General features: G+C 42.3%; 1 protein-coding gene across 3 annotated transcripts in view; it reads right to left on the reverse strand.

Annotated features, from left to right (window-relative positions):
- The window catches only part of SLC1A7 (solute carrier family 1 member 7), a 123,928-nt gene that overhangs the window by 46,646 nt on the left and 60,942 nt on the right, over positions 1-16,340 (reverse strand). For 2 of the 3 annotated variants that reach the window (XM_060231846.1, XM_060231844.1), the window contains one exon: positions 10,257-10,476. In XM_060231846.1, the coding sequence (XP_060087829.1) occupies positions 10,257-10,476 (220 nt within the window). The remainder of the gene's footprint in view (positions 1-10,256; positions 10,477-16,340) is intronic. The other variant, XM_060231845.1, reaches the window with a different exon arrangement.

A 16,340-nucleotide genomic window follows, 5' to 3' on the forward strand; every position in this document is an offset into this window, starting at 1 on the left:
CGCCTTTTTCCACCTTAGGAGGGTGAGGCAGTTGGCCCCCTTCTTTGAATGCAGCGACCTGGCAACGGTCACCTCGAGGCTGGACTACTGTAATGACCTCTACATGGGGATGCCCTTGTACCAAACGTGGAAACTGCAGCTAGTGCAGAATGCAGCGGCCAGGCTGTTAGTGGGACTACCTCGGTGGGAACATGTACAGCCTAGGCTGCGGGAACTGCACTGGCTGCCAATTGTGTACCAAGTTCGTTATAAGGTGCTGGTTATTACCTTTAAAGCCCTATATGGCCGAGGACCTGCCTACCTTAGGGACTGCCTCTCTCCATATGTTCCTCAGAGAGCACTGAGATCTAGTTCTCAAAATCTTTTAAAAATCCCTGGACGAAGGGAGGTCAGACTGAAAACAATGAGGGAGCAAGCCTTCTCAACAATGGCTCCCCAATGGTGGAATCAACTACCAGAGGAAGTGCGAGCCCTGCGAGACCTAAATCAGTTTCGCAGGGCTTGCAAAACCGTCCTCTTTCAACTTGCTTTTAAGATGGAACCCGGGAAATGACATCTAGCCATCCTATACATATATCGTACTGTAGCACCTTAATTGATAATCTGTAATGGTTTAACTGTTTTATTTAACTTAAATTATGAATGTAACTTAACTATATTTTAACTGTCTTTTATAGTAATGATTGTATTTTATTGTAATCATGGTATATACCATGTCCTGTGAGCCGCCCTGAGCCTGCCTTGGCGGGGGAGGGCGGGATACAAAAATAAATTTATTATTATTAAAATTATTATTATTATTGTCCAGCATCCTCAATACTGCTGCTTTGGGGAGGACTGCTGAGTCTCATTTCCTACTGGAGCAGCCAACACATTATCTGGCCTTCCCGCGGAATCCTTCCCTGCCACCTGGACTTCCTTCAGGTGTGTGTGTGGTGGTGGGGGTGGGGGCTGTTTGCATTGGGCTTGGCTGTGGCAGTGCTAGACAAGCCATGGGCAAAGCTGGCCCCTAACAACCACCCACTACAAGCCCCTAAAGGTTGCTGTGCAGGGCTAAAGCAGCTGGAAAAATTCCTGGTGAAAAAACAGGATGTCATGGATTTATTAGGGCTCCCAGGTGGGGGCCAGTGTGACTATGGTGGTGTTGCTTGGTCGCTTTCTTTAGTTGTTGGACGGAAGGGGCCAGGTGTTATCAGCAAAGCACTTGCAGGGCTACACGGGATAGCAGATGTGGATTGGGTTCTAAGTACCCTTGTTATTCATACTTGGTGCATGTATTGAAAAGTGATTGAAAAGGAATCATTGCGTAAGGCAAACGGTCTCAGCCTTTTGTGGGTACATGGGCACACTTACTTGGGTTATATTCCGTTATAACTTCACACCTTATGTTATAACATCAGATTCATAACTATATACATTTTTCTTCATGTATACGTAATAATACCTTCAATAATGTCATAATACAAACCAACTTTTCAAAATTTACATTCGTCTCGACAGTGCATCCGCAATTACATTTTGTTTTCCAGGGATATGTTGTATGTCAAAATTATAATCCTGGAGCTGTAAACTCCACCTTATTAGTTTACTGTTTGTATATTTCACCTGGTTTAACCATTTCAGGGGGGAATGGTCTGTGCATAGTGTAAACTTCCTTCCCCATAGGTATGGTTTTAATTTTCCTACTGCCCATACAATTGCTAGACATTCCTTTTCAATCCCTGAAAGGTGTTGCTCTCGGTCTAACAGTTTCCTACTTAAATAAAGAATTGGATGATATTGTCCTTCCTCTCCCTGTTGACTTAATGTTGCACCTACCCCAACATTAGATGCGTCAGTAAAGAGGGTAAACTCCTTGGAAAAATCTGGAGTTCTTAACACTGGTTCAGTGGTCAGAACCACTTTCAGATGCTCATAAGCTTTCTGACACTCTGTATTCCATTTTACTGGATCAGGGTTCTTTTTCTTTGTGCACCCACATAGCGGTGCTGCTATAGCGCTAAACTCAGGAATAAATCTTCTGTAGTATCCTACTACGCCCCAAAATGCTTTAATTTGTTTCTTCGTGTGGGGTCTGGGCCACTCGTGTATGGCTTGTACCTTTCCCCAATCTGCTTTTATCTTACCTCCTCCTAGCACATGCCCTAAATACTTCACCTGTGCCATGGCTAGCTGACACTTAGATGCTTTGATGGTGAGACCCGCATCTTTTATTCGTTGTAACACAATGGCCACATGCTGCAAATGTTCTTTCCATGTAGCACTGTAAACAGCAATATCATCAATATATGCAAGAGCAAATTCCTTAAGTCCCACTAACATCTTATCAATCAATCTTTGGAACTTGGAGGGAGCGTTCCTCAACCCAAATGGTAGTACTGTAAACTCAAAGAGTCCCTCTTTAGTTACAAAGGCTATTTTCTGCTGATCTTTAGGGTCCATAGCCACCTGCCAATACCCTTTTGTTAGATCTAAGGTTGTAATAAAATTGGCAGCTCCAATTTTCTCCACCAACTCGTCTATGCGAAGCATTGGATACACATCAGGTACCGTAATTTTATTTACTCTCCGGTAGTCCACGCAAAACCTTATGGTTTTGTCAGGTTTGGGTACTAGGACTACAGGTGAGGCCCCCGGACTTTCAGATGGTACAATCAGACCCAATTTCAACATTTCTTCTACCTCCTGCTGTACATATTTGGCATTCGGGCCGGTCACTCTATACGGTTGGAGTGCCACAGGCCTTGAGTCCCCAGTGTCAATCTTGTGACATGCTAAATTTGTTTTACCTGGTGCATTTGAAAAAATGGTTTGGTACTTTCCCAATATGGCTTGTAATTGGCCTCTTTGTTCTCCAGTAAGAGAAGGGGCAAACTGAACCTCACTGATGGTAACTTCTTGGGATATTTCCCCCCAACCTGACAATTCAGTTCCCGCACACATTCCCTTCTTAGCTATTAATACCAAATTACCTCTATCAAAATAAGGTTTTAATATGTTTACATGGAATACTTTACATTGTTCACCATTCTCACTTAGGGTTACTACATAGTTCAAGTTGGAGACCATATGGGTGATGGTATAAGGTCCCTCCCAGGCCACATCCAACTTGTTCTTCTTCCTGGGTTTCAAAACCAGTACTCTGTCTCCTGGCTTAAACTCTCTATCTCTGGACTTGTAGTCGTACCACTGTTTCTGCCGTCGTTGCAATCTTCTCATGTTGTCTGCAGCGGCCATCCTCACCTCCTGCAGATATTGTTGTCGTTCGTATAGGTAGGAGATGACATCTGCCTTCTGGATGTCCTCGTTCCCGGACCACGCCTCCTTCAGAACATCAAGGGGTCCCTGGCTTGTCTCCCATATAGTAGTTCAAATGGGCTGAACCTGGAACTTTCTTGGGGTACCTCCCTGTAATCGAAGAGCAGGTGTTGCAACCGCTGGTCCCAATCGTTGGGATGCTTGTATGCATAGGTTTTCAACATATGGTTCAGGGTGCCATTAAACCTTTCATTTAATCCATTTGCTTGTGGATGGTATGCCGTTGTGGTCGCATGCTGGATCCCACAAGCTCTCAACAATTCTTGCATCACATTAGACATGAATGTGGTGCCTAGATCAGTCACCATCTCTTTCGGAAAACCCAATCTTGCAAACACATTCAGCAGGGCTTCCGCCATGGTCTCAGCCTCAATGTCTTTAAGTGGAACTGCTTTTGGAAACTTGGTGGCATAGTCTACGATGGTAAGGATGTACTTATTTCCCCTTCTGGTTACTCTAGAGATAGGACCAACAATATCTACTCCTATCTTCCCAAAGGCTTCGGTGACTATAGGGACTGGCTGTAATAGACCTTTGGTTTTATCCAGGGCTTTCCCCACCAATTAGCAGGCCTGACACGATTTACAAAAAGCCCTTATGTCCTTGCCCATATTTGGCCAAAAGAACCGTTCTTGCACTTGATCCCTTGTCTTATTGATGCCAAGGTGAGAGGCCACAGGTGTTGTATGAGCCAAATCCAACACTTGCATCCTATACTTTTTTGGCAGGACTAATTGCTTCTTTCTTTCCCAGACTATGCTATGTTTTCTTTTTAACGCTACCCGGTATAGTTTTTGGTCTATCACTTTAAATTGGCACGGATGTTCAATTGTGATCTCAGTATCACTCACCCCAGCTTTCTGCCACAGTTCTTTCAGGCTGTCATCTTGCTGTTGTTCTCTGAGGAATTCTGCAGCAGGGATGGTCTGCAACACTGTTTCCTCTTCTTCTGGTTGCTATTCCAACTCATCAGCTGATGGCTCTGGCTTGCTTCTCCTAACAATGTTTAATGGATTAGCTTGCTGTCTCTTTAATTCAGAAGCTAAATCATTGCCTACTAAAAGCGAGGTTCCTATATCATTTAGCACTCCTACTATCCAATCGCCTTGGAACTCTTTGTACTTGATAGGAACTTCTGCTAGGACCACTTCAAATGCAGGTCCTCTAATGCCTTTTATGGTGTAGGATTTCCCAGGTAAATACTGATGACTTCGTACTAATCTTGGTTGTATCAGGGAAACCTGTGCACCTGTGTCTCTATAAGCTTTGACTTCCTGGTCATTTACTGTCACAGTCTCAGTATACTCTTCACTCAAGCCTTCCTGCACCTTCCATACCTTCAAAACACTAGTGGGTCTTTCTGGTGGTGTGTTCTCTGGAAGTGAGGGGTTTGTATCTGCTTCTTGCTTTTGACACTGCACCACTTTAACTGTCTTATTTGGTGGTGTCTTCTTCCCTTTTTCATTCCATGGACAGGAGCTAATATAATGTCCTATTTCTCCGCATTGGAAACAAGTAGCCTCAGTCTTTTTATATGGAGGTGGACTGCACCACCTTGCAGGGTTGTTGTTACCCGCCCCAGACTTTTCTGGAGAGTTCCAAACTCAGGGTTTCTTCATTGGAGCAGTCCACATTGATCTCCCTAAGTCTGATTCTATCTCATCTAGAATCACAGCTGCTTCTTCTACTGTTTTCAATCTCTTATCTCTCAGAACCCATCTATACTGAGAGGGGACTTGGTTATAAAACTGTTCCAAGCCCACTACATTTTTCAAGTCTTCTAATATGGAAACTTTACTCCCTTCTACCCATCTGTTAAAGGCTCTGTCTAACCGACATCCTAGTTGAGAGTATGTTTCTCCAGGCTTTCTTCTGATTTCTCTGAATTTTTTCCTACTTTGCTCTGCTGTTAAGCCAAAGCGGACTCTAACCCTTTCCTTATACAATTGATAGTTAGAGGTCTCCTCGTCTCTCAGTTCAGAGTATATTTCACACAGCCCTCCACAAAGCTGAGGTCTCAAATAGATCATTCTGTCCTCATCAGCAACTTTTAAATCTTTACAGGTCCTTTCAAAATTAAATAGAAAAGCTTCTACATCATCCCCTTTTTGATAGTTAGGGAATTTCTTTTGTTCTTCTGTGAGGCGCCTTTCACTTCTTGTGTCATTTTGAAACTCTGGCCTCGCCTGAATCTCCTGGAGTTTCAAACTGTACATTTTTTCTCATGTTCTCTCTCTGATTCCCTTTCTCTGTGTTCTCTCTCTGATTCTCTTTCTCTGTGTTCTCTCTCTCTATGTTCTCTTTCTGCTTCCAGCCTAGCCATTTGTATTTCTCTCTCTCTTTCTGCTTGCCTTTCTCTGTGTTCTGCTTGAATTTTGGCCTTTTGAATTTCTTTTTCTGATTCTATTCTGGCCAATTCTAACTGTATTTTCATAGCCTCCATGCTTTGACTAGGATTCTCCTCAGGAATCTCTTCCTGTGCCTGTCCATCCCCAGTGGCTGTGGTAGTTCTCTTAGGAGGTGCCATTTCTGACAGGAATTTTTCTGAAAACTGTCTTAATTCTTTTACTGCAGTGTCCCTTTACTTTCTGTGTGTCAAAGTGACACTTATTTTGGGGTTTTTCTTCGAAATCCCGACGCTGGCAACCACTTTTAACAGCTCGCCTTGCTGTCTTGTTTTGTCCACTTCTATAAGCAGCTTATGGCGACCCCAGCCCCTATTTCAGCCTCAGTCTTTCTTTTAAATTTTACCTCACGACTACTGAACACTAGGGGTGGGTATAATATGGATTTCTCAATCTTAGTCTCTTCGGGGGTTTTGTTTTGTTTTCAGATGGATGGACACTCAATATGTAGGGGACCACAGCAGCTTTGATGGTTATTCCCAATATACAGGCACTAGAGAACTTAAAAGCAAACCACAGAATTTTATTTACACACACACAGTCTCCAACTGGGGAATGGGAGATATTTACATGGGCTATATTGTAACTCAGATAGATAACAGTTGCTAAATAGTTCAGGCTTATAATACAGATATTACTTAGGTCTCTCTCAGGGTACATAGTTCATATATTCTTCACTCTCCAACACTATTTTAGGTTGGCCTCTTGGGCGTAATGTGCCTGGTCTCTCTTGAGCTGACTGGTGTCTCTACTTCCAGCCCTTCAGACTCCTCTAGACCCACATCTTTTCCCTCATCCACCTCTTTAGTTCTTAAGAGAAGTGTATATGGTTCTGTGACCTCTCAGGTCTTTCACTGTGACTCTCCTTGGCTGTCTCTACAGAGCTAGCAGTGAGCTTTACTTCGCTCGAAGTCTTCCCTCAGCTCCTGTCTCAGCTCCTTCTCAAACCCAACTGCTCTCCTCAGCAGTCTCACTCAGACTGTTAGTCACTCACTACCCTCAGCCGTTAACTGTCAATCACTCCCTCTGAGAGTTCCGAGCACTCCGGCCCCCACCCTCATGTTATCTGACTCAGGCTCTCTGAGTTCTTAGTTTTTCTCTTAACCCTTCCATTACCATCACACCGACCAAGATACTAACCCCTCCCAGGTACAGCTGTGTGACACAGATAAAGAAGGCTGGCAAGTGAATACAAGCTGCTGCTCCTTGTTGACATTTCTTAATTATTGTGGAGGAGTTTGCCTTCTCCCTCTGATTGGCAGCTACAGCTGCTCCTCTTTCTAGGAGCCATCATTACTTTCTCCAGCAGGTGAGCAAATAATGGACAGTGACATGCAGGAGCTGGTGCTGCTTGGCCTCTAAGTATCTGACAGGGGAAGAAGCTACCACCTCCATTTTGGGTGGTATGCATTTTAAAGGGTGGGCAGCTCTGTTCCATGCAAAGACATCCAGTGCTACCACTGTCATCATCCAGAAAGAGAGAGTAGGCTGCTCTCATTTCAGCTGAACAGTGGCAGGGTTCAAGTTCAAGAGGCATTGACAACTGCCAGCAATGCCAAACCCAACACCAGCCTTGCTTGTGACTCAGTCAGCCACCCAAACACCCCTCTGGCCAAGTGATAATCAATGTCTTGTAGCTGAAAGCATAATTATGTGTTCTTCCATGTCCAAGTCATGGCCAAGATTTCACCAATCAAGTGGCCAGTGATCTATTGAGGACCCAAAAGTTTCATGAGACCCAGTCATCTTGCAAGTTTGGAGGGAGGGAGGGAGGGAGGGAGGGAGGAAGAGGTTTTCCTACACTTGTCCCACCTAGATACACATTCTGAGACCACCTTTCAGTGAACAAAATTTTAACTTCCCCTTGTCTTTTATTGGTGGCAGATTTTTGTTTTGTTTAGTTTTCATTTTCTCTGGGCAGGACCTGACTTGCTCTGTGGTAGGTTCATACCACTTATGCAAGGAATCTGTAGAATCATAATGATCCCTATTTTGTTCGTTTCTATTCTGAGGATTAGACATCCAGTTAGGTGTGGTGGTTGTGCTTTTACTATTCCCCATCTGTATTCATTCAGCCTCTCAAAGACATCCAACACCACAAAACCATTCAACAGTGTGTGCACTCATAAAAAGATCCTCCCATACAACAGCAAGTAGCAGGCTCTGGGTGCTTTCCCATAAGGCTTCAAGTGTTTTTTTGTAAATTAGTTTGTAATGTGATTATAAAACTTTCATTGCCCAGAATGCACATTCATGTTACAAATACTTTCTATTTTAGATTAACAGTGATCACATATCCACAGACTTAGCACTAGACAGGCTCAAAGCCAATTATTCAGGTATGAAAACACTCTCTGAATGTAAGGATCTACCTTTGGTACTGAGAAGAAAGAGATTAGAAGCAATGGGAAACTAAACTGGCTGAGAACAAGGTAGCATTAGTTTGAGGTGAAGGACTAGAAAAGTGCAGGCTAAGACAATCAGGGAACCATTTCAACAAAAATGCATTTAGCAGAAATGACAGAATTAAAAAAAATAAAAATAACTGAATACACACGCTGCATAAAAAGTTCATGCTGATAATGAGCTGAATCTCTGAGCTCACACATCTGTGTATACAAGATGGGTTCCAGATTTTGCTTACTTCCTGTTTCAGAAGAATAAGCTGCCAAGCCCAGCCATTTCACAACATCAGTGCTTTTTTATCCGGCTGTATGTATCCAATTGCAAACCTACACTACATTTTATGAAAAATGCTAATCTTCTTCCTGGTAGAAAGGTGAAGGCAGTTAGTGTCTGAAGTCCGGTTGAGTTAATTATGAAAGAGCAAGAGCCTTCTTGCTGAAAGTTAAAAGAGAGGGAGAACTCTCTTCTTCCTATTCTGAGGATCACTGTCATTTGGTCTAACAGAGCATTCATCTGAATTAAGTGAGAGGATGAGACTTTGGCCCTCTGAAACATGAACATGGGCTTGAGCATAACTAACATATTTGCCTAAATGATAATGATGCCAGTGCTCATAGGGACTCCTCCATTGGGGACATATGTTCCCAATCAGCTTTTCTTGCGATCTCCTACTGCCTTTTCCACTGCCTGAGAAAGAGTGTGATGGAAAGCTAAGGTGATTTCTTTTTAAAAAATTCATATTATTCAAATCAAGAGACAAATGAGCTTGAGAAAAGAGTATTAAGCTAGTTAAATATTCTACTGCTCTCTGCAGGACACACTGAGAACTGCTGGACTGAATCCCATTGAGTGCACAGTCTAAATTAAATCTTAGATTAAAATATGAATAGCAGTTCAGAACCTCATGCAAGCATTTAAATTAAACATTCAAATTTAACTGCATTTGACAAAACTGCATATAATACAGGAAAGTTATTAAGCCCCACATTGACTAAGCATTTCCATAGATTTCCAATCAAATGTTGTACCTGTGCATACTTCATCAAAATGGATGGAACCTGCACAAGAGCACAACTATGCAGTATTCATTTGTTTCCATGGTGCAGGTGCAAGAGAACACCTTCTAAGATAGAGCTCCAAATGCATTTTCTTTTAACCTTAAATTCTGAAGTCATCTAGTGCAGTCAAATACTCTGGAATTTGGTTGTCTGAGTAATAATGTGGACAATTTTTATGGTTCCCAATCTGAAAACTGCTCATGAAAAAATGTGGCCCTACATTCTGTACCCAGTTCTTCTTCAAGCTGCCTTGCCATAACTTATGCCACCAACAAGCTAGCTTCCTTGGGAGCATGCTAAGAACTTACAGCACGAGTTGGCTGATTCACTGGTTTGGGCCTTTGCCCAGAGGATGGTCCCTGGTGTTGTCACTTAATGCTGCTAATTATGACTTAATGTCATAATCACATTTACAGGAAGGGAGTAAAATACATATGGTCACGTGGGCTGCCTTATAATGAATCACACCATTGGTCCATCAGGGTCAGTATTGTCTACAGAGTGGCAGTAGCTCTCCAGGGTTTCAGATACAGGTGTTTCAAATTGTCTACTATCTGTTCCTTTTTAATGGAGAGGTCTGGGACTGAACCTGAGACCTTTTACATGCCAAGCACATACTATGCCACTCCCACACCTCATCCCTTTTAGAAGCATTTGTATCCGTAGATGAAGACTTAACACCTGTCTGAGACAAATTCACTGTCTCAGTGATTCTAGTTTTGCAACCTAAAATTTCATATATAGAGATGCTACCTGTACATGAGCCCAGCCACAAAGACTGGATCACAAACTTCTTTTTTGAATGAGTGGCCAGTTACAGAGGTAAATAACAATATCTAGATGAGGAAAACAAGGGCAATGTAGAACAACATGCTATTCTCAAGCAATTTCAATTATGCTGCATAAATTAATCCAACTACACAAAGAAGTAAATGGGAGAGGGAGGAATCCTAATTGATAACTGGAGGTTTGAGAAATCAGTAAGGACACTGGAATGACACCAAGAATGCTAAACAGAAATACTGTCTTTTCTCAAAATGTATTTGATTTATGGATTAAAAATACATACCCATTGTAGCAGAGAATATTACAATTCCCAACACGTTCATGCCTTCACTGGTACCTGGTTCTGATTTGTAAATCACTTCTGGTGGTGGTGTGATATCCAAGGCAAAATTTTGAATGTTGGATCCATTTTCATCCTGAACACCATAGATTATGATTCGCCGAGTGACGCTTTCAGATGTTATCTTGTTGACTTTGACAATAGGGATGCTTTTGGTTCGGTACTAAAACAGCAGACATAGTTTCCATTATTTTGGGGAGGGCACTCTTTCAGTTCTTTTTTCAGTGGAATTGCATGGAACTTTTCTAACGAGAAAACTAGTTACTAAAAGTGAAAAATATTCTAAAACTCTAGGGATCTTTTTGAAATGGCAAATCATAGGGAAAAGTTGTAACAATGATAAAGCACATTCCTGTGCAAGCTTATCAATTTATCTGCACTTTAGGGGAAATATGTCAGAAAAGTTTTATATACTCTAATCTTCCTACACAGACTGGCTGTTTCATCTAAAATTGCCAATTAATTCAGTTTTAAAGGAGATTTCAGGTGATGCTGCTGCAATTCATTGCCAGTCAGTGTTCTCCCAGTTGTTCTGACTTTTTCCAGAACTCTTTTGTGATTATTTTTGTTTTCTTTTAAATGGAATTGCAGCTCAAGCCTCTAATGTGGAATGGCAAAATCAATAGGTCTGGGAGAAAAACCTGCTGGATTGAGCTGAGCAGGCACACCTCTATATTGTGCTGGTCCATTTCCAGTTTGGATAATAAGTTTTGGCCACTTTGAAATGCTCTTTTCAATTTAATTGGTTTGAATATCCTCCTTTACTCCCTCTTGCATAGTATTCATTACTCCCTCTTGCATAGCATAACATGCAGCCTCCACTAACAAGGCAACAACATTTTGTTGGTGGGTGATAAACAAATGCTTTACATAAGTAATCCCTGTTAATGTCCTCACAGCTCAGGAACACAAACACCTTCACAAAATGGGAAGTATTACTAACCCCTGTATCTTATCCCATCCCAATAATTCAGGGCACTGATTAAAACTAGCATTAGGAACATCTAATTAAACTGTAATGTACTGCATAGGAATTAAAATTACTTCCCACTTACATAACCAACCATAGCCAGAAAATAAGAGCTTTAATAATTAGTTTGCACGTTGCCAGCTTACATTAATAACTTGGACAGCAGCTAGAGAATGCCTGGGTGAAAACACCATTTTATAATTATAAGGAGATGAGTTCTTGCAAATGACAACATGCTTCTTCTACCTACCAGTGCTTAAGCCTATGAAAAAAATAAGAGTCAATTGCACCTTTAAGACCAATTTAGTTTTATTCAGAACGTAAGCTTTTGTGTGCATGCACACTTCTTCAGCTGAGGAATGAGGTACAGTAAACAGAGCCACATATAGCTGGTGGGGTTTGGAATGGAAAGTGGTACAAAGTTAAGAACCAGTAGCAGAATAGTAAAATTAATAAATTCAGAAAACCTTTGATCTGGATTGAATTAGCGTGGGAAACCATAAAACAGTAACATGTCAGAATGTGAGGGCTTGTCCTGTTTGCCCTATGTAGAGAACTGAAGGGCATTGTTGGCATTTAATGGCATATATAATGTTGGAAGATGAGCAAGTGAATGAGCCTGAAATGGTATAGTTAATGCTATGTAGTTCTCTACATAGGGCAAACAGGACAAGCCCTCCGCCAAAGGATAAATCTGACATCAGGAATTACAGAACTGAGAAACCTGTGGGGGAACACTTTAACCTTCCAAAGCATTCAGTGGGTGACCTCAAAGTAGCTGTTTTACTGCAAAGGAACTTCAAGAACAGAATGGAGAGAGAAATTGTTGAATTACAAATTATTATGAAACTTGGAACAAACACCTCCCCAGGACTGAACAGGGATATTGGTTTTTTTATCTCATTACATATGCTAAACCTACTCTCAGAACTTCAAGAACAGAATGGAGAGGGGAACTGCTGAATTACAAACTATTATGAAACTTGGAACAAATACCTTCCCAGGACTGAACAGAGATGTTATTTGTTTTTTTATCTCATTACATATGCTAAACCCGCTTTCACCAAGTAGGGCGATATATCCACAGTATTCCAATGTATTTCTCTTTTAGGATAGTGTATCACAATAATGCTTTTGTACTGACATACTCAAACAAGGGATATTGGCTGTTTATGTCATTACATATATTAAACCCATCTTCTACTATATTTTAATGTATTTTTTCCTAATGGCAAACTAGAATGATGTATATATTTATGTTACATGTTAAAAGGTTAATTAGTTGGACAGGAAAAACTTCTGGGAAAGAAATGCCTTCTTTCTGACCCAGGTTTATTAGCAATAGAATAATTAACAGGCATTCTCACATTCTGACATGTTACTGTTTTATGGTTTCGCATGCTAATTCAACCCAGATCAAAGGTTTTCTGAATTTATTAATTTTACTATTCTGCTACTGGTTCTTAACTTTGTACCACTTGCCATTCCAAACCCCACCAGCTATATGTGGCTCTGCTTACTGTACCTCATTCCTCGCCTAAAGAAGTGTGCATGCACACGAAAGCTTACGTTCTGAATAAAACTAAGTTGGTCTTAAAGATGCAATTGACTCCTATTTTGTTCTACTACTTCAGACCAACACGGCTGCCTATTTGGATCTAAGCCTACGAAAGTTTATTTTACAATTAACTTACTTTGGGCTAAGTCTATTGAAATCAGTAACTCTGCATAGGATTACACTGTAAATTTGTCTGTCTTTTTAGGTCTTTTGGTTGTATCACAGGATTCATTTGGTTGTTGTTTGCTGTTTATGAGGGACTTTCTTTTTCTGGTACTTGTCTTAGGTAAATCACAGCCCTTAGTTCACCTTTGATGAAGATGTTGATTATACCTTTTGACATATTTATAACATACATCCAACTACCCAGCAGCAAACATTGCTGAATATGATTGATCTGTAGTCATTCTATCACTCAACTGTGAGATTAAACATGATGCTGAGCACTCTTACATCAAAGAGAACAGTAATCTAGAATATAAAAATGTAAAAAACAAACAAAAACAAAGAGGAAGTACTGTGGTCACTGTGGTGGAACCTGCCTGCTTTTCCTTGCAGACCTTGTTCTGCCTATTCCCTCTGTTGGGTTGCTAACTCCTGGAGGGAGCTATTCTGCTTCCTGCCACTTGGTATTGCTGCCACCACTGTCCTTGTGGGGTCTTCCTGCAAGAGGGACAGACTCCTGGCGTCCTTCTCAACCTGAGGCTCCTCCTCTGGTCTCCTGTTACCCAGCACCTGGTTAATACATGGACCAAATTGCTTCTCTGGAGGACTGGCACCCATGCCCTAGCTGCTTGCCTTCCCCCTTCCCAGGACTTCCCTCTTAATGTAGTGTGATCTAAGGTGGTTGAGGAACTATGTGGCCCAGAGAACATTGCCAGATTCAAAAGGTTTATTGAAAAGAAGTCTACATATTCAAAAGGTTTATTGAAAAGAAGGACGGAGAACCCAGGCGGGGCTACTTGGGAGAGAGCAACTGTCTCCCCCTCCCGCACCCAGGTCTCCGTCATGCAAGCCAGGTCCATGTCCTGCCTGATGAAAAATTCTTGCAGGACTGAGGTTTTATTATTTATGGACCTGGCGTTGCACATCACCAGGGACGGAGGCGAGTGTCTCCACTTGGCCGTCCCACTTGCCATCCTTGGGATGGGACACAGGCTGGAAGGGGGGCGAGCCCTCTTGTGTCTCGTACTCCTTCCGTTCACATTCTGCCTGTTCCCACCACTGTACTTTCCCCTCCCCAGGAGCACTGGAATCCCCTGGCCCGACATCACTTATCACGATTTTCCGAAAGCTGGGTCTCTGTCTTAAGTCAGCAACCACACAACGTGTTCTGTTCATTTGCCCACTCTACCTCAGGCTTTTCTGGTTGACTGAAAATGGGCTGCCACCGGACATCCTACAGAAGCTGGTGGTCATAGTCAGAACCCAATACCGCCAGACTGGATTGAGATAGCGTAATAGTTTTAAACTGATAAATGTATTATGGTTTTATATGTTTTATGGAATTGATTGTTTTTATGATACTGTAAGCCGCCCTGAGTCCGCTTGCGGAGAGGGCGGGATATAAATGCAAAGTAATAAATAAATAAATAAATAAATAAATAAAAAAAAATATACACTCTTAACTAGAGTTGCCAATCCCCAGGTGAGGACAGGGGATCCCCTGGTTTGGAGGCCCTCCCCCCACTTCAGGGTCATTAGAAAGTGGGAAGAGGGGGAAAGGAAACATCTGCTGGGCACTGCATTATTCCCCATGGAGACCAATTCCCATAGGGTGTAAGGGAGAATTGACCAATGGGCATCTGGGGCTCTGGGAGAACTGTTTTTTGAGGTAGAAGCACCAAATTTGCAGCATAGCATCTGATGCCTCTCCTCAAAACACCCTCCAAATTTCAAAACGATTGGACCAGGGGTCCAATTTTATGAACCACAAAAGAAGGTGCCACTATCCTTCATTATTTCCAATGGAGGGAAAGCATTTAAAAGGAGCACACTCCCTTTAAACGTGATGGCCAGAACTCCTTTTGGAGTTCAATTATGCTTGTCACAACCTTGCTCCTGACTCCACCCCCAGTCTCCCGGCTCCACCTCCAAAGTCCCCAGATATTTCTTGGACATGGTAGCCCTATCATTACTCAGCCCAGATCATCAAAACAGAAATAAAAGAAATTTGGAATAAATACATTCCTTTTTTTTCTTCTCTAACACATATGTCAGCTAGTTGTAGTAGGCCTAATAAGTCTTTAAAACTTGCCAGTTTGGTCTGTAGCCCTTTTCATCACCAGAGAGGCTGCAGCTTCCCAACAGGCTGTCCCAACAGCCACCATGTAGCACAACCCAGCCAGAGGTCTGCTCTCCTTGAGGGCTCAGCACTCTCCACCCTTTTTTCTCCCTTGGCAGGGAATATCTCTCAACTCTCCTCACCCAGGAACTGGTCACCTTTTCCCTACAGCACTCTGGGAAGAAAAGCCTCAGAGCACATCTGGAACTTCCTTTTTTTGTCCCATCTCTCTAGTAAATGACTCTCTCCTTTGCAGTTAAGAAGGGGAGGGGAGAAGAGAGAGCAGTCTGCTGTAAGTGAGCTGTAAGCTGACTCCTTCCTACAGAAAAAGAATCAGCACCCTTTAAAAAGTAAGTTCAACAAGTAAGGTATTTCGTCACAGTCACTTTGCTAATACATCTGCTCCACAAGTAGGAATGCCAATATTCAGGGGAGACCTGGGGATCCCCTGGAATTACAGCTCATCTCAGTTCCCCTGGAGAAAAGAATGCTTTGGATGTACCCCACTGAGGCCTCCCAGGCTCCATCCCCAAATCTCCAGGAGTTTTCCAGCCTGGATTTGACAACCCTACCCCTACCCATTCTCCACCAGTGGTCAGGAAGGAACTGGCAACCCTAATTCAGAGGCCAGTCAGGGCACCACTGAGTGAATGTACTGCTGACCTTAGCAGACAGACAAATGCCTTTGAAACTGTGTAACTTTGTGTGTTGCGGGTGGGGGGAGAAGATGTATGTATTCAACGTGCTTCACAAAGCCAAATTCAGCTCACCAGCCATGCACTCTGGTCTGGCAGCCATTTGCCTGACAATGATTCTGTTTGTGAAATGCCATTCAGGTACCAAAACCTGAAGGATCCCACGGAGCCAGCAATTACAGTTGGTAGGCTGAATGTGGTCATGAGCTGTGCAGATGTATTTTATGGCATAACCACATGCTGTAAGGATGTCTTTATACAACATAAACCATCGAGCTACTTATTGCAAAACAAGTAAAACCCCAAATGTATATACACCTCTTGTAGGGCGCTGAGAAATAGAACATTGTACCACAATAGCTTCTACCAACAGAAAAAATCTGATTTGTTGGCCTCTAAAATTATTATTACTAAATGGGATTGGGGAGCGTTCACACCAATTAGGAAGAGATTTGTCCTCCTCAACTCAATCCTTCTTGAACCAGTAGGAAAACCAATAGGTTTGCATTGGGCTCTGGTG

Source organism: Heteronotia binoei, chromosome 2 (genome assembly GCF_032191835.1).
Source record: "Heteronotia binoei isolate CCM8104 ecotype False Entrance Well chromosome 2, APGP_CSIRO_Hbin_v1, whole genome shotgun sequence".
Lineage (NCBI taxonomy): Eukaryota > Metazoa > Chordata > Lepidosauria > Squamata > Gekkonidae > Heteronotia > Heteronotia binoei.